Raw genomic sequence first — 22,543 nt, forward strand, 5'->3', positions numbered from 1 at the left:
CGGAAAACGACAAAGTACTTTTTGAGGAAAGGTCAAAGCATCCCTCCCCTACAAGTCAGGGGTGACGTGATATGCGAGCCTGACGCAAAGGCCAGTGCCTTGGCTGATGTCTTTGCGGAGAATTTCACTCCTGTAGAAGATCCCATTGATGAGGAGCACATTCGTCTAGTGCAGCAATGGCTCCCAGTCTTCCTTGAAAGTGATGCAGGAGCAGACATAGTAGACTTCTCAGAGGAGGAAGTACAGGCACAACTGAAGCAGTTAAACCCGAGGAAAGCGGGGGGGTGCGACCAGCTAGAAAATGCCATACTACTTCAGTTACCACAAGCAGCAATTCGCCCCATCACCGTGATATTCAGTCAAATCATGCAGACTGGCAACTTCCCCTCTGCATGGAAACATGCAGAGGTGGTTCATCATCATCATCATCATCATCATCATCATCATTTAAGACTGATTATGCCTTTCAGCGTTCAGTCTGGAGCATAGCCCCCCTTATACAGTTCCTCCATGATCCCCTATTCAGTGCTAACATTGGTGCCTCTTCTGATGTTAAACCTATTACTTCAAAATCATTCTTAACCGAATCCAGGCACCTTCTCCTCGGTCTGCCCCGACTCCTCCTACCCTCTACTGCTGAATCCATGAGTCTCTTGGGCAACCTTGCTTCTCCCATGCGTGTAACATGACCCCACCATCTAAGCCTGTTCGCCCTGACTGCTACATCTACAGAGTTCATTCCCAGTCTTTCTTTGATTTCCTCATTGTGGACACCCTCCTGCCATTGTTCCCATCTACTAGTACCTGCAATCATCCTAGCTACTTTCATATCTGTAACCTCAACCTTGTTGATAAGGTAACCTGAATCCACCCAGCTTTCGCTCCCATACAACAAAGTTGGTCGAAAGATTGAACGGTGCACAGATAACTTAGTCTCGGTACTGACTTCCTTCTTGCAGAAGAGAGTAGATCGTAGCTGAGCGCTCACTGCATTAGCTTTGCTACACCTCGCTTCCAGTTCTTTCACTATGTTGCCATCCTGTGAGAATATGCATCCTAAGTACTTGAAACCGTCCACCTGTTCTAACTTTGTTCCTCCTATTTGGCACTCAATCCGTTTATATTTCTTTCCCACTGACATTACTTTCGTTTTGGAGATGCTAATCTTCATACCATAGTCCTTACATTTCTGATCTAGCTCTGAAATATTACTTTGCAAACTTTCAATCGAATCTGCCATCACAACCAAGTCATCCGCATATGCAAGACTGCTTATTTTGTGTTCACATATCTTAATCTTACCCAGCCAGTCTATTGTTTTCAACATATGATCCATGAATAATATGAACAACAGTGGAGACAGGTTGCAGCCTTGTCTTACCCCTGAAACTACTCTGAACCATGAACTCAATTTACCGTCAACTCTAACTGCTGCCTGACTATCCATGTAAAGACATTTAATTGCTTGCAAAAGTTTGCCTCGTATTCCATAATCTTGTAGAACAGACAATAACTTCCTCCTAGGAACCCGGTCATATGCCTTTTCTAGATCTATAAAGCATAGATACAATTCCCTGTTCCACTCATAACACTTCTCCATTATTTGCCGTAAGCTAAAGATCTGGTCCTGACAACCTCTAAGAGGCCTAAACCCACACTGATTTTCATCCAATTGGTCCTCAACTAATACTCGCACTTTCCTTTCAACAATACCTGAGAAGATTTTGCCCACAACGCTGATTAAAGAGATACCTCTGTAGTTGTTACAATCTTTTCTGTTTCCATGTTTAAAGATTGGTGTGATTACTGCTTTTGTCCAGTCTGATGGAACCTGTCCCGACTCCCAGGCCATTTCAATTATCCTGTGTAGCCATTTAAGACCTGACATTCCACTGTATTTGATGAGTTCCGACTTAATTTCATCCACCCCAGCCGCTTTATAGCACTGCAATCTATTGACCATTTTTTCCACTTCCTCAAATGTGATCCTATTTCCATCATCATTCCTATCCCATTCTACCTTGAAATCTGAAACATTACTGATCGCATTTTCACCTACATTGAGCAACTCTTCAAAATATTCCCTCCATCTGCCCAAGGCATCCACAGGATTCACCAGCAGTTTTCCTGACCTGTCCAAAATACTTGTCATTTCCTTCTTACCTCCCTTTCGAAGACTGCTAATTACACTCCAGAATGGTTTTCCAGCAGCTTGACCCATAGTCTCCAACCTGTTTCCAAAGTCTTCCCACGATTTCTTCTTGGATGCTGCAATTATCTGTTTGGCTTTGTTTCTTTCTTCAACATAACTTTCTCTGTCTACCTGGGTTCTGGTATGTAGCCATTTTTGATACGCCTTCTTTTTCCTTTTACAGGCTGCCTTGACTGTATCATTCCACCAAGCTGTTTGCTTCATCCTACTTTTACACACTACTGTTCCAAGACATTCTTTAGCCACTTCTAGTACTGTGTCCCTATACCTTGTCCATTCCTTTTCCAATGACTGTAATTGACTACATTCAACTAACTGGTACCTTTCTGAGATCGCTGTTATGTACTTGTGCCTGATTTCCTTATCCTGAAGTTTCTCCACTCTTATCCTCCTACATATGGACCTGACCTCCTGCACTTTCGGCCTCACAATCCCAATTTCACTGCAGATTAAATAATGATCAGTGTCATCAAAGAATCCCCTGAATACACGTGTGTCCCTCACAGCCTTCCTGAATTCCTGATCTGTTATTATATAGTCAATGACAGATCTGGTTCCCCTGCCTTCCCAAGTATACCGGTGAATGTTCTTACGTTTAAAAAAGGAGTTTGTGATTACTAAGCCCATACTGGCACAGAAATCCAAGAGTTGTTTCCCGTTCCTGTTGGCCTCCATATCCTCTCCAAATTTACCCATAACCTTTTCATACCCTTCTGTTCGATTTCCAATCCTGGCGTTAAAATCACCCATGAGCAGAACACTGTCTTTGTCCTTTACTCTAACAACTACATCACTGAGTGCCTCATAAAAACTATCCATCTTATCTTGATCTGTCCCTTCACAATGCGAATATACTGACACAATCCTAATTTTCTTGCTAGACACTGTCAAATCTATCCACATCAGTCGTTCGTTTACATACCTTATTGCAACTACGCTGGGTTCCATTTCTTTCCTGATGTAAAGCCCTACACCCCATAGTGCTATTCCTGCTTTGACGCCTGACAGGTAGACCTTGTATTCTCCCAATTCCTCTTCTTTCTCACCCCTTACCCGAATGTCACTAACAGCTAAAACGTCCAGTCCCATCTTACTTGCAGCTTCTGCCAGCTCTACCTTCTTCCCAGAGTAGCCCCCATTGATATTAATAGCTCCCCATCTCATTACCATTTGTTTGCCAAGTCGTATCTTAGGAGTCCCTGGTTTGTCAGTTAGAGGTGGGACTCCGTCACCTCCAAAGGTCCGAGGCATTTTGCTCTGATTATTGCCAGCATCATATTTAGAGTACCAGGGAAGCAGGTTGCTAGCCTTACTTGCCCCGAGTCCCATTGGGGTTTACCCCTAACGGCTGAGGGACTAACCGGTGGATTTGGTAGTCTTTGCCGTATGAGCACAAAGGTGACCACGACTCAGAATATGTCCGAGATGCCCAGCCTTATTCCAAAGTAACTGGTATCCCGACTGTCGGGACCACTTACTTGGCCACTCATACGTTGCCCGTGGTTCATGAACTAGGACATGACTACAGGAACCCACACCATGAACCAGAGGTGGTTGCCATACCAAAACAGGGCAAAGACACCAGGCTTCCACAGAATTACAGGCCGATCAGCCTTTTACCAGCAATATCTAAGGTATTTGAGCGCCTGTACTCTAAAAGGCTAATGCTTCACGTAAATGCAGAGGAGCTGATCCCGCCGGAACAATTCGGCTTCCGACGTGGACATAGCACAGAGCAACAGCTGTTACGACTTGTGGAGGATGCGATGGGTGCCCTGGAGAGTCGACAGTACGCAGGGGTAGTGCTGCTCGATGTCTCTAGGGCCTTTGATTGTGTGTGGCACGAGGGCCTCCTCTGCAAACTGTTTGCATTGGGGGTACCTACGCCACATGTTCGACTCATCAAGTCTTACCTTAGTGGACGAACGTTCAATGTCCGTGCGGGAGCGGGTATATCCACAGCAAGGCCCATACAGGCGGGAGTGCCACAGGGTTCTGTCCTTGGCCCCCTGTTGTACTCCTTATATACCTCGGACACGCCAAAGGCTAACAGAGTCTCGCTCGCATTGTACGCCGACGACACCGCGTTGTATACCAGAAGTGCGGACGTGAACCTCATGCGCCGCCGCCTGCAGACGGCATGTGAAGCTCTAGGTACATGGGCCACAAAGTGGCACCTGAAATACAATGCCAGCAAAAGCCAGGCAATCATCATTACGAGGAAAAGAATCCCTATCGACCTACAACCGGTGCGGATCATGGGAGGCCCCATCACATGGAACCGCACTGCGAAATACCTTGGGGTGACCCTAGACAGGCGCCTCACGTGGGGTCCACACATAAGGGACATTGTGGGTAAAGCCTATGGCAGATTGAGAGCGCTATACCCAATCCTGAACCCGAAGACAACCCTACCCACACGCTGCGCCATTACGCTGTTTCTCGCCCTTATAAGGCCGGTGATGGAGTATGCGGCAGTAGTGTGGGGCAATGCGGCAGACTGCCACATCCGGAGATTACAGGGCCTCCAGGGTAGAGTACTTAGGATGATAATGAAACTACCGCGTGATTTTCCCACTAGAGAGTTGCATACCATCACTGGAGTGCAGCCAATAAAGGAAAGAATAAGACAGACCGCTCAATATCACTGCTAAGATTTTTGAATTCGAGTGGTAGCTTATTGAGAATGGATGCAGCAGTATACTGCACACCTTTCTGCACAAGTGTTACGGAAGTCCAATCCAAATGCTGGTTTGATTTTTGCCGAGTATTAATTATTCGTGTGTGTGTCTAATATATATATTCAAAGATGATGTGACTTACCAAACAAAAGCGCTGGCACGTCGATACACACAAACATACACACAAAATTCAAGCTTTCGCAACCCACGGTTGCTTTGTCAGGAAAGAGGGAAGGAGAGGGATGAAAGGATGTGGGTTTTAAGGGAGAGGGTAAGGAGTCATTCCAATCCTGGGAGCGGAAAGACTTACCTTAGGGGGAAAAAAGGACAGGTATACACTCGCGCACACACACCCATATCCAACCGCACATACACAGACACAAACAGACATTTGTAAAGGCCAAATGTACCAGGTCGAGAGGATATTTGCGGGATGCGAAAGCTGTTTTCAGGTTGTTGGTGTAATGGTTCAGGGATTCCGGACTGGAGCAGATTCATTTGCCACGAAGACCTAGGCTGTAGGGAAGGGACCGTTTGATGTGGACCGGGTGGCAGCTGTCATAATGGAGGTACTGTTGCTTGTTGGTGGGTTTGATGTGGATGGATGTGTGAAGCTGGCCATTGGACAGATGGAGGTCAACGTCAAGGAAAGTGGCATGGGATTTGGTGTAGGACCAGGTGAATCTGATGGAACCAAAGAGTTGAGGTTGGATAGGAAATTCTGGAGTTCTTCTTCACTGTGAGTTCAGATCGTGAAGATGTCATCAATAAATCTGTACCAAACTTTGGGTTGGCAGGCCTGGGTAACTGAGAAGGCTTCCTCTAAGCGCCCCATGAATAGGTTGGCATACGAGGGGGCCATCCTGGTACCCATGGCTGTTCCCTTTAATTGTTGGTATGTCTGGCCTTCGAAAGTGAAGAAGTTTTGAGTCAGGATGAAGCTGGCTAAGGTAATGAGGAAAGAGGTTTTAGGTAGGGTGGGAAGTGATCAGCGTGAAATGAAGTGCTCCATCGCAGCGAGGTCCTGGACGTGCAGAATATTTGTGTATGGGGAAGTGGCATCAGTGGCTACAAGGATGGTTTCCAAGGGTAACAGATTGGGTAAGGATTCCAGGCGTTCGAGAAAGTGGTTGATGTTTTTGATGAAGGATGGGAAACTGCATGTAATGGGTTGAAGGTGTTGATCTACGTAGGCAGAGATATGTTCTGTGGGGGCTTGGTAACCAGCTACAATGGGGCGGCCGGGATGATTGGGTTTGTGAATTTTAGTAAGTAAGTAGAAGGTAGGGGTGCGGGGTGTCGGTGGGGTCAGGAGGTTGATGGAGTCAGGTAAAAGGTTTTGTAGGGAGCCTAAGGTTCTGAGGATTCCTTGAAGCTCCGCCTGGACATCGGGAATGGGATTACCTTGGCAAAATTTGTATGTAGTGTTGTCTGAAAGCTGACGCAATCCCTCAGCCTCATACTCCTGACGATCAAGTACCACGGTCGTGGAACCCTTGTCCGCCGGAAGAATGACGATGGATCGGTCAGACTTCAGATCACGGATAGGCTGGGCTTCGTCAGTGGTGATGTTGGGAGTAGGATTAAGGTTTTTTAAGAAGGGTTGAGAGGCAAGGCTGGAAGTGAGAAATTCCGGGAAGGTTTGGAGAGGGTGATTTTGAGGAAGAGGAGGTGGGTCCCGCTGTGACGGAGGACGGAACTGTTCCAGGCAGGGTTCAATTTGGATAGTGTCTTGGGGAGTTGGATCATTAGGAGTAGGATTAGTATCATTTTTCTTCATGCAAAGTGATATTTCCAGCAGAGAGTACGAGTGTAGGACAGTAAATCTTTGACGAGGGCTGTTTGGTGGAATCTGGGAGTAGGGCTGAAGGTGAGGCCTTTGGATAGGACAGAGGTTTTGGATTATGAGAGTGGCTTGGAGGAAACATTAACTACTGAATTGGGATGTTGTGGTTCCAGAATGTGTTGATTAGAATCTTGAGGTTTTGGGGGGCGTGGAGCTGGAAGTGGGAGATTGAGTAGATGGGAGAGACTGGATCTGTGTGCAATGAGAGGAGGTTGAGGTTTGCTGGAAAGGTTGTAAAAGGTGAGTGAATTGCCTTTCCGGAGGTGGGAAACCAGGAGATTGGATAGTTTTTTGAGGTGGAGGGTGGCAAGCTGTTCTAATTTGCGGTTGGCCTGTAGGAGGATGCTCTGAACAGCCGGTGTGGATGTGGGAGAGGAAAGATTGAGGACTTTTATTAAGGATAGGAGTTGACGGGTGTGTTCATTGGCTGAGTTGATGTGTAGGTGAAGGATTAGGTGGGTGAGGGCAATGGATTGTTCAGTTTGGAACTGGTATAGGGACTGATGGAAAGAAGGGTTGCAGCCAGAGATGGGAACTTTAAGTGTGAGGCCTTTGGGGGTAATGCCAAATGTCAGACAAGCCTGAGTAAATAAAATATGGGAGCGTAATCTGGCTATGGCGAAGGCATGTTTGCGGAGGGAATGTAAATAAAACTTAATGGGTTTGTTGTGGGGATTGACATGGTATTAGAAGGTGGAAAGTGTAACATGAGGCTGAAATGAAAATGAAAATAAAAATATATGGGGAGAGGTAAAGGTGAACTAGAAAGCAACTGGAGATCTGGTGTGAAAAAAGTCGAAAAAGTGTTGGTTAAAGGTGAGCTATGTTGATCCTGTGGTGAACTTGGGTTGGTAAACAACAATGTGCACAAAGGTTAGGTGGTTGTGTTTTCTGTCAAAACACGTTAAAGGGTGGAGAAATTTGGGAAAATTTCAAAAAAACTGTGTGTAAATGTATTAAAACGAGTGGTTTTGTGGTGGCAGATTATGAAAATGAGGCTAACAATTGTCTGACGAGGAATGCCAAAATACACAGGCTCATGAACGCGGGTCGACAATAGGTTCATGAACTTAAACCATTTATTGCCCAAACCATCCGTTTGTGAGCCAAAAACATCCTTTTAGAATGGGAAGAGTTGTCACAAAATATTAATACCATATGACGTAAGTGAATGAAAATAATCAAAGTAGACTAATTTTTGTGTCGAACGATCACTCACCTCAGATACTGTTTGAATAGGAAAAATGGCTGCATTAAGTCTTTGAACAAGATCCTGAACGTGGGCTATTCACAACAGCTAACTATCTATCTGAGCAACTAAGAATTTGAACTGTTCAGTTTCACTAATCATATGCCCATTCTGTGAAATTAAAATGTCAGGTTTTGTTGAATTGTGTGTTAGAAACTGTAAAAACTGAGTCTTACTGTGATTTAATGTTAGTTTATTTTCTACAAGCCATGAACTTACTTCATGAACCAATGTTGCACACAACATCGCTTTACTACCAAGTGAGTGTCATCAGCAAACAGAAATATTTTAGAGTTACCCAGAATAATAGAGGGCATATCTTTTATATAAATAAGGAACAAGAGTGGCCCCAACACTGATCCTTGGGCACCCCACTCAGACCCCACATCACAGCCATTGTCAGCATTGTGAATAACAACCTTTTGCTGTCTGTTGCTAAAGTAAAAGGTGAACCAATTGTGAGCTACTCCCTGTATTCCGTAATGGTCCAGCTTTTGGAGCAATATTTTGTGATCAACACAATCAAACACCTTAGTTAAATCAAAAAAATATGCCTAGCATTCGAAACCTTTCGTTTATCCCATCCAGTACCTCAGAGAGAAAAGAGAATATAGCATTTGCAGGTGTTAAATGACTTCTAAAGCCGAACTGCACATTTGCTAGCAAATCGTGCGATATAAGATGATCAATTATCCTTACGTACACAGCCTTCTCAATAACTTTAGCAAACACTGATGGCGTAGAAATAAGTCTAAAATTGTCTACATTATCCCTTTCTCCCTTTTTATAAAGTGGCTTTACTATTGAATACTTTAATCGTTCAGGAAACTGATCCTTCGTAAAGGAAAAATTACAAATATGGCTAAATCTCCCCCTTGTCCGTATCACAGAGGAGTATTTCAGACATCAGTCTCGGAAAGGCGTTTGCCAAGGAAGCTGTACGATTCCCTGTAGAAACTAAATTTTTATTTAATTGAGCAGCAATGCTCAGAAAATTATTGTTGAATACTGTACATATATCTGATTTATCAGTATCAGAAATATTTTTACTACAAACTGACTTTATATTGTCGACCTTGTGCTGCTGACCAGAACTTATTTCAAAACTGATCATAAAGTTTTAATTTTATTGCATGAATTAGCCAGCATTCGATAGATCCCAACTTTTCCAGTACGTAGAGAGCTAATACGGTTTGCGTAAAGTTACGTAAATGCTTTGTTAAATTATTAGTTGAAACAGCAAGTGAATAATGTAGGAGAAGCAGTGTTTTCTGTCAAAATAGCTTTTTCTCCTCATGATGTACACATAGAGAGAACTCTAGAAGTAATTCCTATGATACCAGTATGAATAGATTACAGCTAGTTCTGATTTGTTGTCAGTATGTTATACAGAAGTTGCTAGCCATGGCTGTTATTTTGCAATGTGACTCATTCTGCACACCAGAAGGATCTCCTCTGTAATCCAATTCGTGGGACAAAAGATGTGAATGAGTGAGTGTTGTGTGACAAATTTGATCTCTCATCCTAGAACTGAGGAGGAGGCTGTAGTGTGGGAGGTCAGTATCAGCTGTGTAGCGTACTTGGCAGGTCGTCGATGTGAACGTGTACTCTTCTCTTCGAAGTGCGTCGTGTCGCTGTTTCGTATTTACATTAGGTGTATGTACAGGCCTGTGTACTTTCTGATAGAACACTCTCTATTTGTGATGATCTCTTCAGGGACACATCTTGCCTCAGCCCAAACATTTAGAAGTAAATAGCTCGACCAGAATAGGATACGGTGACACAGGTGTAGTCGGGTGGACAGTTTCATCCTTCTTCCCCCTGCCCCACACAGATTTGTCGGCTCGTTTGCCACCGTGTGATATCGAGGTACTAGGCTCGACAGTCGGAGCGGTTGACACTGCTGCTGTTGTTCGAACACTGCTCTGTCGAATGGATTGGCAGCTGGTTATGGGGTGGGTACTGTCTGTCTGGCATCTGAGCAGGGGAAGACCTGAAGTATTCGTTGCAATTTAACAACTTTCGGTAGCAGACGTATAAATTACAGCCACACGTTGGCTGATCTAGTGGGAAGTGGAGTTCAGTGCATGGGATCTGAAAGCTGTTTTGTTACAAAGCAGTCAGTATGCTTGGGGGTCAGAGAAGAGTGCGTATTCTGCCAATGGAGAGGGTATGTATTTTTTGGTGACCATTTACACTATTTTGTTCGCATTTATTTTTTTCGCTCATCGTTCTTCTCGCTAGTTCGATGTGGTAAGTCAGGAATTCCTCTCTTGTGGCTCCCTCTTCATCTCAAACTGGCACTTGCACCTTATGTCATCAGTTATTACTAGATTCTGAACGCGAGTCAATATTTTATTTGAGTATGAGATTTGTTAATGAACAAATGTCATATCAAATAAAATATTGACTCGCGTTCAGAATCGAGTAATCTTTTTTATAGTATCCATACACCTATGAGAACGTTAAGAGCTTGCAAGATGGTAGCATTACATTGTCTGTCCTCTTGTGTCTGGTGTTAAGCAGATCAATAGATTGTCATTGTGGTAGTCCACAGTTTCTCACATATTCCACACTCTAACACCGTGCGAGTCAAATGTCATCCGATCGATCGAATTAGGTCGCTATTGTATTGAGTGCCTCAGTGGATCAAGAAATCTCGAACCTTTTGAGTGTGAGTATCATTTGCCCTACCGTCCCTAAAGAATTCTTCAAAATTCTTCAAATGAAATTGACACGTGACCTCAATAGCCCAAGCTTCATCTGTAAATGTAAGACAACCCCTGTATCAATCTATTAAACAACATAAAACATTGACCTCAGCATCAGTTGTTTAATATGTGAAAGTAAGATGACCTCCTTCTTTTCAAATGATGAATTTGTGAAAAAAAAACCTTGTCTTATAATCTAGTAAATAACACGAAAGTGGGTCAGTGTTAAAAAGACATCAACACCTGTAACAATACCTGAATTAGCTCTTGGCTGAAGCAAGATTGCGTATCTTCTTCCACATATGAAGAAGTCTCTGTGCTTACAAATTTTGTCTGAATTCAAGACTGTGGAAGCTGAACTTCTCCCTTTGTCTTCCAGGTATTAAAAAAAAATTATGGCCATGTTTGTAACAAAGATAAAGTAGGCACGCAAACAAATGATTAATAATTTTGATCAAATTATCTATCAGTGTAAAACACTACATTTTGCAAAGTCAATATGTTCAATGTTTATAGAAAATTTGAGACAGGTTGGATTACGAGCTGCAGTATCACATGCACACAGTTTGAAAATACTCTCTATTGGGTTTAATACCTCCCTCAGCTTTTCCTTGCGGTGTATGTTTTCCCTATTTTTTGTTCGTTCCATTCATTTTCTTTTTAGGTGTGGTTTCCCATTCCTTTTCCCCCTTTTACTTTATCAAATGTACTTTGGGTGTTTTTGTACCTTGAGACGTGCTTATGTCAGGAAAAAGGGACTGATGACCCTGTAGTTTGGTCTCTTTATAACCCAAACCAACCAACCAACCAACCTATTGTCCAGTCTTGGTCTCCCTCAACAATTTTTAAATGCCCTTGCCCTCCGCCCCCAAAAACTCTCTCTCTCTCTCTCTCTCTCTCTCTCTCTCTCTCGCTTTTGTCGTATCGCTATCCCATTAATTTTACATCGCATTTTCATGGTGGTGTGGATTATTTACACTGAGGTGACAAATCGTGGAATAGCAATAAGCACATATGCAGAAGGTGGTAGTATTGTGTAAACGAGGTAAAAAGTGCAGTCATTGACAGAGCTGCCGTTTGTACTGAGCTGATTTGTGTGAAAAGGTTTCAGACACGATTATGGCTGCACAACAGGAATTAACAGGCCTCGAATGCAGAGTAGTTGGAGCTGGATGCAAGGGACACTATTCAGAAAATGTTAGGGAAAACAATAGTCAGAGATCCACAGTGTCAAGAGTGTGCCGAGAATACCAAGTTTACACGTTACTTCTCATCACTGATGACGCAGTGGCCGGCGGCCCTCACATAATGAGCGAGAGCGGCGTTGTTTGTGTAGAGTTGGGTCAGTACTAACAGACGAGCGACACTACATCACTGCGTGAAATAACTGCCATAATTAATGTGGAATGTGTGACAAATGTATCCGTTAGGACAGTGCAGCAAGATTTGGTGTTAATATGCTGCGGCAGCAGACGACTAACGTTAGTTCCTTTGAAACTTCCTGGCAGATCAAAACTGTGTGCCCGACCGAGACTCGAACTCGGGACCTTTGCCTTTCGTGGGCAAGTGCTCTACCATCTGAGCTACCGAAGCACGACTCACGCCCGGTCTCACAGCTCTACTTCTGCCAGTATCTCGTCTCCTACGTTCCAAACTTTACAGAAGCTCTCCTGCGACCCTTGCAGAACTAGCACTCCTGAAAGAAAGGATACTGCGGAGACATGGCTTAGCCACAGCCTGGGGGATGTTTCCAGAATGAGATTTTCACTCTGAAGCGGAGTGTGCGCTGATATGAAACTTCCTGGCAGATCAAAACTGTGTGCCCGACCGAGACTCGAACTCGGGACCTTTGCCTTTCGCGGGCAGGTGCTCTACCATCTGAGCTACCGAAGCACGACTCACGCCCGATCTCACAGCTCTACTTCTGCCAGTATCTCGTCTCCTACCTTCCAAACTTTACAGAAGCTCTCCTGCGAACCTTGCAGAACTAGCACTCCTGAAAGAAAGGATACTGCGGAGACATGGCTTAGCCATATCAGCGCACACTCCGCTGCAGAGTGAAAAGCTCATTCTGGTTAGTTCCTTTGCTAAGAATATGACATTGCATCTCTCTTCGGCTTGTAACCGTATCGGTTGCACCGTAGGTGACTGTGAAACTGTGGCCCGGTCAGACGAGTCCCGATTTCATTTGGTAAGAGCTGGTGGTAGAGTCAGTGTGTCGTGCAGACTGCACGAAGCCACGGGCCCAGGTCGTCAACGAGCTGGTGGTGGCTCCATAATGGTGTGGACTGTTCTCTGGTCCAGCTGAACCGTCATTGACTGGAAGTGGTTATGTTCAGCTAATTGTAGACCGTATGCAGCCAGTCGTGGACTTCGCGTTCCCAAACAACAGTGGAGTTTTCATTGACGACAGTGCGTCGCGTCACCGGGCCACTATTGTTCGCCATTGGTTTGTGGAACACACTGCACAGTTTGAGTGAACAATCTGGACACCCAGATCGCCAGACACGAATCCCGTCGAACATTTACGGGACGTAATCGAGAGGTCAGTTTGTGCACAGAATCCTGCACTGTCGACGCTTTTGCAGTTATGAACGGCTATAGAGACGCGTAGCTCAGTAGTTCTGCTAGGAACGTCCAGTGACTAGTTGAGTCCGTGCTGTGTCAAGTTGCTGCACTATACCGGGCAAAAGGAGGACCGACACAATATTAGGAGGTATAACTGAAAAACGTAACTCTTTTTAGTCAAACAAGTGTTCGAAGCTGGCGGTAAATACACAGTTTCAGTTCTTCAAACGTTTAATTCAGTTTTCCTGGAGACAACACTCACACATCGTGATACTGTGCAAGATTTGATTAACAAATTTCGAAGTACGGGTTCAGTGACAGATGCACTGAGAAATGGTCATCCTAGCACTTTGTCTGAGGATAAACTACTCGATATTTCCGATAAAATTTCTGAGAGTCCGAAAAAGTCGGTAATAAAAATCGTCCAGGAAATAGATATTAGTGTCGGAAGGGCCCACACAGCTGTAAGGAAAAAATTAGAACTTTTCCCATACGAAGTGACAGTCTTGCAAGAACTGAAAAATACTGATCGTGGCAAGAGACTGCATTATTGTCAAGGGTTCAAAAATTTCATTCAACAAAATGGGATATTCTTAATGAGACGGTTTACACTGATGAGGCGTGGTTTCAATTATCGGGATACGTGAACTCGAAAAATTCTTGTATGTGGATAACTGCAAATCCATTGTGTGTTCATGAGGAACGATTTCATTCTGTGAAAATAGGAGTTTGGATTGCATTTCTAGATGTCGGATTGTGGGTCCCATATTTTTCAACGAAACAATAAACGTGCAACGATACTGCAGTGATATTCTGTACCCATCCATAGGAGAACTTTTGTTAAGTGAAATACTGAACGGTTATTTTCAACAAGATGGTGCAACCGCGCATACAGCTCACGTGTCAGTGTCACTGCTTGCTGATGTTTTTGATGGTCACATAATTTCACAGGGACTTTGGCCTCCATAATCATCTGACCTGACACCACCTGACTTTTTCCTTCTGGGGTGCAGTGAAAGCAACTGTCTATAAAAACCTTCCAAAATCCATGGATGAATTGAAAACTGCAATATCCACTTTCACTGCTTCTGTTACAGAAGAAATGTTACAGTTTGTGATTAGACGAATTGAATTGTGTATTCAACAACTGGAGGGGGAGGGGGGGGTTTGGACACTCCAACATTAAATGTGAAAATTTGTAAGTAAAAATGAATATTCAATAAATTAATAACTTGTATTTCACTGAGTTTCATTTAGGAATATTCACTGTAGAGAGACTTTTTGAACACCTTGTATATGTGTGTGTCTCTTATTTATTTACACATTAAGTTCTGTAGGAGCAAAGTGAAGAGCTAATCTCCAAGGTCAGGGAATGTGTCAGTACATTAAATTACAACATAAAAGTAATAACAGATAAAAATAAAATGCTTATGAACCCAAAAAAAGTCAAGCCATAAGTTTAAGTAAATGCAGTCAACAATACAAGAATCGGCTTAATTTTTCAAGGAACTCCTCGACAGTAATATTGCACAAATTTTAACTAGTGTATTAACAACACTGACAAGTCACCTGTCTTTACCTCACAGTTGTTTATGACATTTCATTTGACAATAGAGAATCAATAAATTAATTTATCTTTCAGGTGGACAGTAGCACAAAAGCTGGTACAAACCAACCTGCTGACACAAATAAGATGAGCGAGCCTATCATTACGATGTGCAATGAAAAGAAGTACGAAATGGAGGAAAAGTCTGATCTCGTGAACAAGGAAGCCAGTGTAATGTGTGACAGCGAAGCCAAGAACAATGAGAAGAACCGCATCTACCACTCACCAGATAACAAGCAGCTAGAAGGTTAGTTATACCTGCTCTGTGAAAATGAATTCTGTTCGTGGTAATATATAGGCAAGAAATTAGTCAGTTTACTTTTACTGGTGACTTTAACACTCTCACTGGAGACTAAAACAAATTTCATTATTCGCTCTGGATGTTCTCTTTCCCCCTTTTGCTTGGCCTTTTCTTTGGAAAGGAGGACTATCTGAACTGCTTGAAACATTTATCTATCCTGTAAATGTTAATCTTATCTATGAGGACGAAAATGACAGTGTTTGTGGTATACATGGTGTTACAAAAAGGTATGGCCAAACTTTCAGGAAACATTCCTCACACACAAATAAAGAAAATACGTTATGTGAACATGGGTCCGGAAACGCTTAATTTGAAAGCTCTCGTCTACGCAACCCTGGTACCAAATGTAGAGACTCTTCGTGCTCGTATTGTGGATGGCTGTGATACAATACGCCATTCTCCAGGGCCGCATCAGCACATCAGGGATTCCGTGCGACGGAGGGTGGATGCACGTATCCTCGCTAACGGAGGACATTTTGAACATTTCCTGTAACAAAGTGTTTGAAGTCAGGCTGGTACGTTCTGTTGCTGTGTGTTTCCATTCCACGATTAATGTGATTTGAAGAGAAGTAATAAAATGAGCTCTTAACATGGAAAGTAAGCGTTTCCGGACACATGTCCACATAACATATTTTCTTTCTTTGTGTGTGAGGAATGTTTCCTGACAGTTTGGCTGTACCTTTTTGCAACACCCTGTATAGGCAAGAAATTAGTTACTTTACTTTTACTGGGGACTTTAACACACTCACTGGAGACTAAAACAAATTTCATTATTCACTCTGGATGTTCTCTTTCTCTCTTTGATTGGCTTTTCCTTTGGAAAGGAGGTCTATCTGAACTGCTTGAAATTTTTATCCTTCCTGTAAATGTTAATCTTATCTATGAGGATGAAAATGACAGTGTTTGTGGTATATAAAATGAATGCATGCACCGTTATTGTTATAGCAAGAACAGACATGTTGTATTGAACATAGTACATAATAGAGCAACACATAAGATACAGGTTGTGCATAGTACTGAACACATTGACTGGACAAAAATAATACAGCATAAAGAATAGGCTGAGTGCTTGTTTGCAATTGTATAAACCAGGGGTCTCCACAAAGTTTTTAGTCCGCGGGCCACATTGACTCCTCCACGAAGTCGTAAGGGCCGAGATCTACCTAGTGGGATTAAAGCACCCTAGCACACCACGATCGCCGTAATGTAAGGCTAAAGGAAAGATGAAATCGCAAAAATCTAAGGTTGTGAGAATAGCTAGCACTGAAACGAACTACGATTTTTATTTAATTACGTAATTTTGATCGGTGGACGTACCTGACCGAAATTCAGACGTATTTTATTCTGGCGAATTTCACCGACAAAAAAGTATGCCACTTCACATTCTGTATGTATTTTACAACGCAATCGAAAGAAAGTGAAACCTTGCTTAAGAAGCATCTTCCATAATGATTGATTACTGAGGGTAGTCGCCGAAGTGCCGTCCGTTCGAAAGGCTTGCACCAGACTTGTGAGTAGAATAAAATGCAAAGAATTTCTTTACTTAAAATGTTTTCGCCAAACTAGTCTGTTAACCGTTTTTTTTTTTTTCCCCCCTCTATCGCACGGAGAATGGTCTGTCTGTTTATTGCGATTAACCACAAGTTTAACCGTGACCTTCCGCTTTGTAAAGATAAGGCTCCGACAATGTCACGGTGTATCGGCCACGATAGGCCTCGAAACTCGATTCTTGCCAGTATAGGCACCACCTCAAATATTTGGCGGGCCGGATACCGGGGATGACCGGCCAGCTAACGCGGGCCGTTTTGCCGGCCTTCGCGGGCCGGTTTCGGTCCGTGGGCCGTAGTTTGGAGACCCCCGGTATAAACAGTGCTGTTTCTTTGGTGGCTCACCAGAGTGCACCACATGGTGGTCCCGGATAGTCTATAAGAAGACCTTTGAACTGTATGAATGCGTGCTCTCTGGCATTGTGTGCTTTGAGAATGGAGGCACATCATGTGGTATACACCACTTCTAACAAACACCGAACAACGCGCTCCAGTCCGCGGCCGCCAAATACATCGCTGGCCGCACTTCTCTGGGCGGCCCGCTGCTTCCATCGCTGGCCGTCTTCACACGCGTGCGTTTGTCAGCACACAGCAATTGGCTAAGCCAGGAAACATTGCGATTGGTTTTCCCTGGAAAACAGCAACCCCAGCCGACGACTCCATTAACTAGCAAGCCTTATATAAACCCGGCCGCCGCCGCAAACGGCAGTTCTCATCGGGAAGTGCAGTACGCCGTGTTCCAGCTGCTTGTGGATGACTCGCCGCACCACTCGAGGTTACCTGGCTGCTCGGCGGAAATCTTGCGACTTCACTAGGAGAGACTGAACTTCACTGGACTTGGGAATAATTACGGGACGTGCACCCCACCGTGCACATTTGGACGTTGGTATAGCCAAACTTTAATTATGCATTACTTCTGAGTGTGAGCCTGGGTAGACGCTTGGCTAACATAATTGTTAAAAAGTGATTTGTGATTTAATAAACCAGACTGAAGAGGTTATTGTGTTATTCCTGGATATAACACATCACTCCTCTCTTTTTGGGGGTGGGAAAAAAGATACAAACATAGATACATACATACAAGGTGGGGATCAAATATAAACAGAATTTTTGTTTCTGAACATCAACAGTTGGTAGGACTGGACCTGCACATCTGCTATGCTTAGGAGGGAGTTTTAGAAGTGAGGAGAGCGTGCTGTTAGATATTTCCCACTGTCTCGTCAGTAATCCCCACAATGTCTGAGCAGCGGCTGCACCCTTCCATTGCGCAGTGCATAATTATCAAATTTCTTGCTCACAAAGGAGTTACAGCGGTGAAAATTTGCCAGAGATTGACTGCACTGTTCGGTGATAAAACATTATCGAGGACGCATGTGTTTGTCTGGCGTAAAAAGTTTGAGGAGGGACAAGAATGTGTGGAAAATCGGCAACACGGTCGCCATCCTCGGACCTGCATTAAAGACAAAAACATTTGTCCGGTCAAAGACATTATTGACGACGATCAACAGAGGAGAGTATCAGAAATAGCACGAAAAGTCAGAATCGGGTATGGGAGCTGTCAAGCAATCGTCACAAATGAGCTACAGTTCCGTAAAGTGTGTTCCAGATGGGTCCTTAAACTTTTGACTGAAAATCTGAAGTTGAGACGTTTGGAGGTGTGTCAGAGGCGTACAGCAAGGTTTCCAGAAGAAGGTGATGCATTTTTGAGTCGGATCGTCACCTGCAATGAAACGTGGGTTCTCCACTGTACTCCAGAATCTAAACTAGCCACTAAGGAGTGGTGGAGGGGAGAGGAGGCAGCACTAGTGAAAGCGAAGGTTCGACTGTCAGCTGGCGAGGTTCTTTCAACCGTTTGTTTCGATCAGCGAGGCATTTTGCTGATTGACTTTTTTTGCACTAGCGATGCACAATCGATGCTGCTTACTACAGTGAACTGTCAAAGAAGGCGAGAGTTGCATATCGCCACAAAAGATGAGACCGATCGATTCCCCTGGTCATCCTCCTCCACGACAGTGTGCGACCCTATACTGCAGCTCTGTCTCCAAGCTATAGGAAATGCACTGGACTAGACTCGATCATCCTCCTTAGAGCCCAGACTCATTGCTTTGCAATTTCCATTTATTCCGTGTGCTTAAAGAAACTCTAGGAGGGCGACAATTTGAAGATGAGGAGAGTGTGGAAGCCTTCGTGTGCAACTGCCTGGTGACACGACCCAGTTCTTTTTATGATGAGGGCATCAAAAAGCTGCCCATACGCTGGGACAAAAGCATTTCCAAACCAGCAGACTATGTGGAAAAATAAATTATATTCACCTTGAGTTTTTCAATAAATGAATTTAAATAAAAAATAAAATTATATTTGATTTGGCCTTGTAAAAAAACACTGGGCACAGAAAAATGCACGATACGGAAAAAAAGCACCGGTAATGTGGGGAAAAAAGGCACTGATCTCACAGGGCACCGAGATTATGAGTTACAGAAAACACAGTGACGGTGCTGACGTCCATTTCATTGCCCGACAACAGTGGCTGTTGCAGCTTGTGGTGGACAGGCACTGGGGAGTAGGGGCAGAAGTGATGAGGGGGTTGGTTGGCCACTTACGAGAGGCCATAGGGGAGGACCGGATACGGCATCCACGTAGCGACATCAAGGTCAACAGTTGGTGCCGGAGGCATCAACGGGGGTGTCGGAGAAGAAGTGTCACAGAACCCAGCAACGGAGGTGGTGGTGGTGGTGGTGGTGGTGGTGGTGGTGGCAGCAGCAGGTGTAGCAGGGGCTGTACTGGCAGCAGCAGTTGACAAGGACAGTTTAAAGCAGCTTCAGGGGACCTGCCAGATATATACTCCTGAATCTCAGTTTTAAACATCTGAACTTTGCAACTCGGCAACAACCATATATTCATTTAAATACATCAGAATCAAACTCTTTTAAAAAAAATAATCTTCCATTAAGTTTAATAAGGAATGTTTGTCTTGCGAGATCCTTCCAGAATACATTGAAATTTCATGCAAATTTCAATTCTGTGTAGCTAAAATAGTGAAGCATAAATGCCAAAAATTATGGCTGCAAACTGAACGAAGACACCAAAATGGGTATTACACCAGCTTTGTTATTGGATTTGAGAGTTCATGGAAATAGAACACAGTATTTTATTTTTAACAGAAACCTGACCTGGAGGGAATGCCAGACACTAGAGTACAATTTTCAGTGAGGCTAAGAGCATGCTGCTGCCCCCCCCCCCCCCCTTTCACACACACACACACACACACACACACACACACACACACAAGGCGACCTTTTGATACAGCCTAAATATAAATGTATTGTGTCAGGGTAAATACATTTTTATGTAACTTACAGAGCAATCACTGCTGTCTCGAGACAATTGTAATGTGATTGTGGTATTTCATGAAGCAGAAGTATTTTGCTTTGCTGTCACTGAGTTGATACTGGACATGCTATCACATATGCACATATGTTAAGTTTAATTTTTCATTCTCAGTTTCAATACATTAAAAGAGCTGTTACAATAGGAGTTGTGATACTTGGAACTCCTTCAATTTGAATTTGCTTTAGATTTTTTACAATTCTCGGCATCGGATTTAGTTACGTTGTAGTAACTTTGCTTTGTCAACTTGTAAGTTATTTTTGTGTTGATTTACAGTGTTGTTCACAAAGTCAGATTATCTACATTTCATAAAATATCTGTGTGTATCTTTCTACTAATAACTCTTAATTGAAAAGAGTTTAGGTGCATATGTTTCCATACACACTGCTGTCATCTAGCCATCTTAGTTGTATGTGTACAGGATGTACATAAAGTCTGGAAACACTTTCAATTGTTTATTGCACAAGAACCAAATGTTGTACAGATATCATACATACGTCATTTTGAAGAGAAAATCTGAATGTTTTTTTTTTCACGTATACGGCCACAGCGTAGTTTGGTAATTTACCGATAGTCAGCGCTAGTCACAAACGTGCCCAGTTCAGATACGGAGCAAGCTTTTTGTGTGTGTGCTACAGCTGTGTGTAGTTTGACAAAAACAAATGTGCTACAGTTGTTCAACGGATGTTTAGAACCAAGTATGGTAAGAAGCCACGAACAAGGAAGGCCATTTACCACCTGCACAACCCCCCCCCTCCCCCCCATGTTTCCTTCCAGTACCTAATTGATGATCCCTTGATGTCTCACAATATGTTCTAACAACTGATTACTTCTTCTAGTCAGGTTGTGCCACAAATTTATTTGTTCCCCAATTCTACTCAGTGCTTCCTCGTTAGTTACGTGATCTACCCATCTTATCTTCGGCATTCTTCTGTGGCACCACATTTCAAAAGCTTCTATTCTCTTCTTGTCCAAACTGTTTATCATTCGTGTTTCACTTTCACACGTGGCTACACTCCATACAAATCTTTCAGAAAAGACTTCCTGGCGCTTAAATTGATACTCAATGTACACAGATTTCTCTTCTTTAGAGATGTCTTCCTTGGCATTGCCAGTCCGCATTTTATATCCTCTCCACTTTGACCATCATCACTTATTTTCCTGCCCAAATACCAAAACTCATCATCTGCTTTGGGTGTCTCATTTCCTAATCTGATTCCCTCATAATTCAACTAAATTCCATTATCTTGTTTTGCTTTTGTTGATGTTCATCTTATATCCTCCTTTCTGTTCAACTGCTCTTCCAAGTCCTTTGCTGTCTCTGACACAATTACAGTGTTATTGGCAAACCTCAAAGTTTTTATTTCTCCTCCCTGGACTTTAATTTGTACTCCAGATTTTTGATTTGTTTTGTTTACTGGTTGCTCAATGCACAGATTGAATAACATCAGGGATAGGCTGCAACCTCGTCACACTTCCTTCTCAACCACTGCTTCCCTTTCATGCCCCTCAACTTTTACAACTGCCCTCTGATTTCTGTACAGGTTGTAAATAGCCTTTTTGCTCGCTGTATTTTACCCCTGCCACCTTCAGAATTTGAAAGAATATTCTGGTCAACATTTTCAAAAACTTTCTGTAAGTCTACAAATACTATAAACATAGTTTTGCCTTTCCTTAACGAATCTTTTGTGGGAACTCGTAAGGTCAGTATTGCCTCGCGTGTTCCTACAGTTCTCCAGCATCCAAACTGGTCTTCCGTGAGATCGGCTTCTACCAGTTTTTCCATTCTCCTGTAAAAAATTTGTGTTAATATTTTTCAGCCGTGACTTATTAAACTGATAGTTCGGTAATTTTTGAGCCTGTCAACACTTCCTTTTTTTTTTCACCTGTCTCATATCCCAAGTAGAAGAGTTTTGTCATGGCTGGCTCTACCAAGGCTTGAAACATATTACCCGATAAAACATCTGCCCATAAAAACACCACTACCAGGATCTTTACAAACCATATCAGTAGCCACTGGTAGGCCACTAGAGAGTATTTCCCTTATTCAAAATTCCACCTGAGAGATTGATTCACTCACAGACTGTGAGACTTCATACAACAGAAGGTAAACAAAAATATCGTCTCTGTTCCCATTTTGTGTATAGGTCTCCACCCTTGCAGAGACTCTAAGGTGTCACCTTTTTTTTTTTTTTCCCAGCATATTGGATATTTTCCCAGTAATTTCTGGTGTTTGTTGTTTACTTGATTAGCAGCTTATTTTAAAGCATCTCACAGCTATATCTTTGAGCATTAGGCATAGTTTTAAAATTGCACACACCTAAAAGTACATCCTGTTGTTGTACTATGGCATTCTCTTATATAGTAAAGTAGCTGAGTACCTGGCATTGTCTGGGTATGTATTTATCCCTGTTGCCTGTTAGTCCATCTTCCAT

The 22,543-nt window shown here is 43.2% G+C and overlaps 1 protein-coding gene across 1 annotated transcript in view; it reads left to right on the forward strand.

The window, feature by feature from the left end:
* The window catches only part of LOC126108285 (uncharacterized), a 235,549-nt gene that overhangs the window by 57,450 nt on the left and 155,556 nt on the right, over positions 1-22,543 (forward strand). Inside the window, exon 7 of the mRNA XM_049913509.1 lies at positions 14,910-15,120. Within this exon, the coding sequence (XP_049769466.1) occupies positions 14,910-15,120 (211 nt within the window). The remainder of the gene's footprint in view (positions 1-14,909; positions 15,121-22,543) is intronic.

Source organism: Schistocerca cancellata, chromosome 11 (genome assembly GCF_023864275.1).
Source record: "Schistocerca cancellata isolate TAMUIC-IGC-003103 chromosome 11, iqSchCanc2.1, whole genome shotgun sequence".
NCBI classification, from domain to species: domain Eukaryota; kingdom Metazoa; phylum Arthropoda; class Insecta; order Orthoptera; family Acrididae; genus Schistocerca; species Schistocerca cancellata.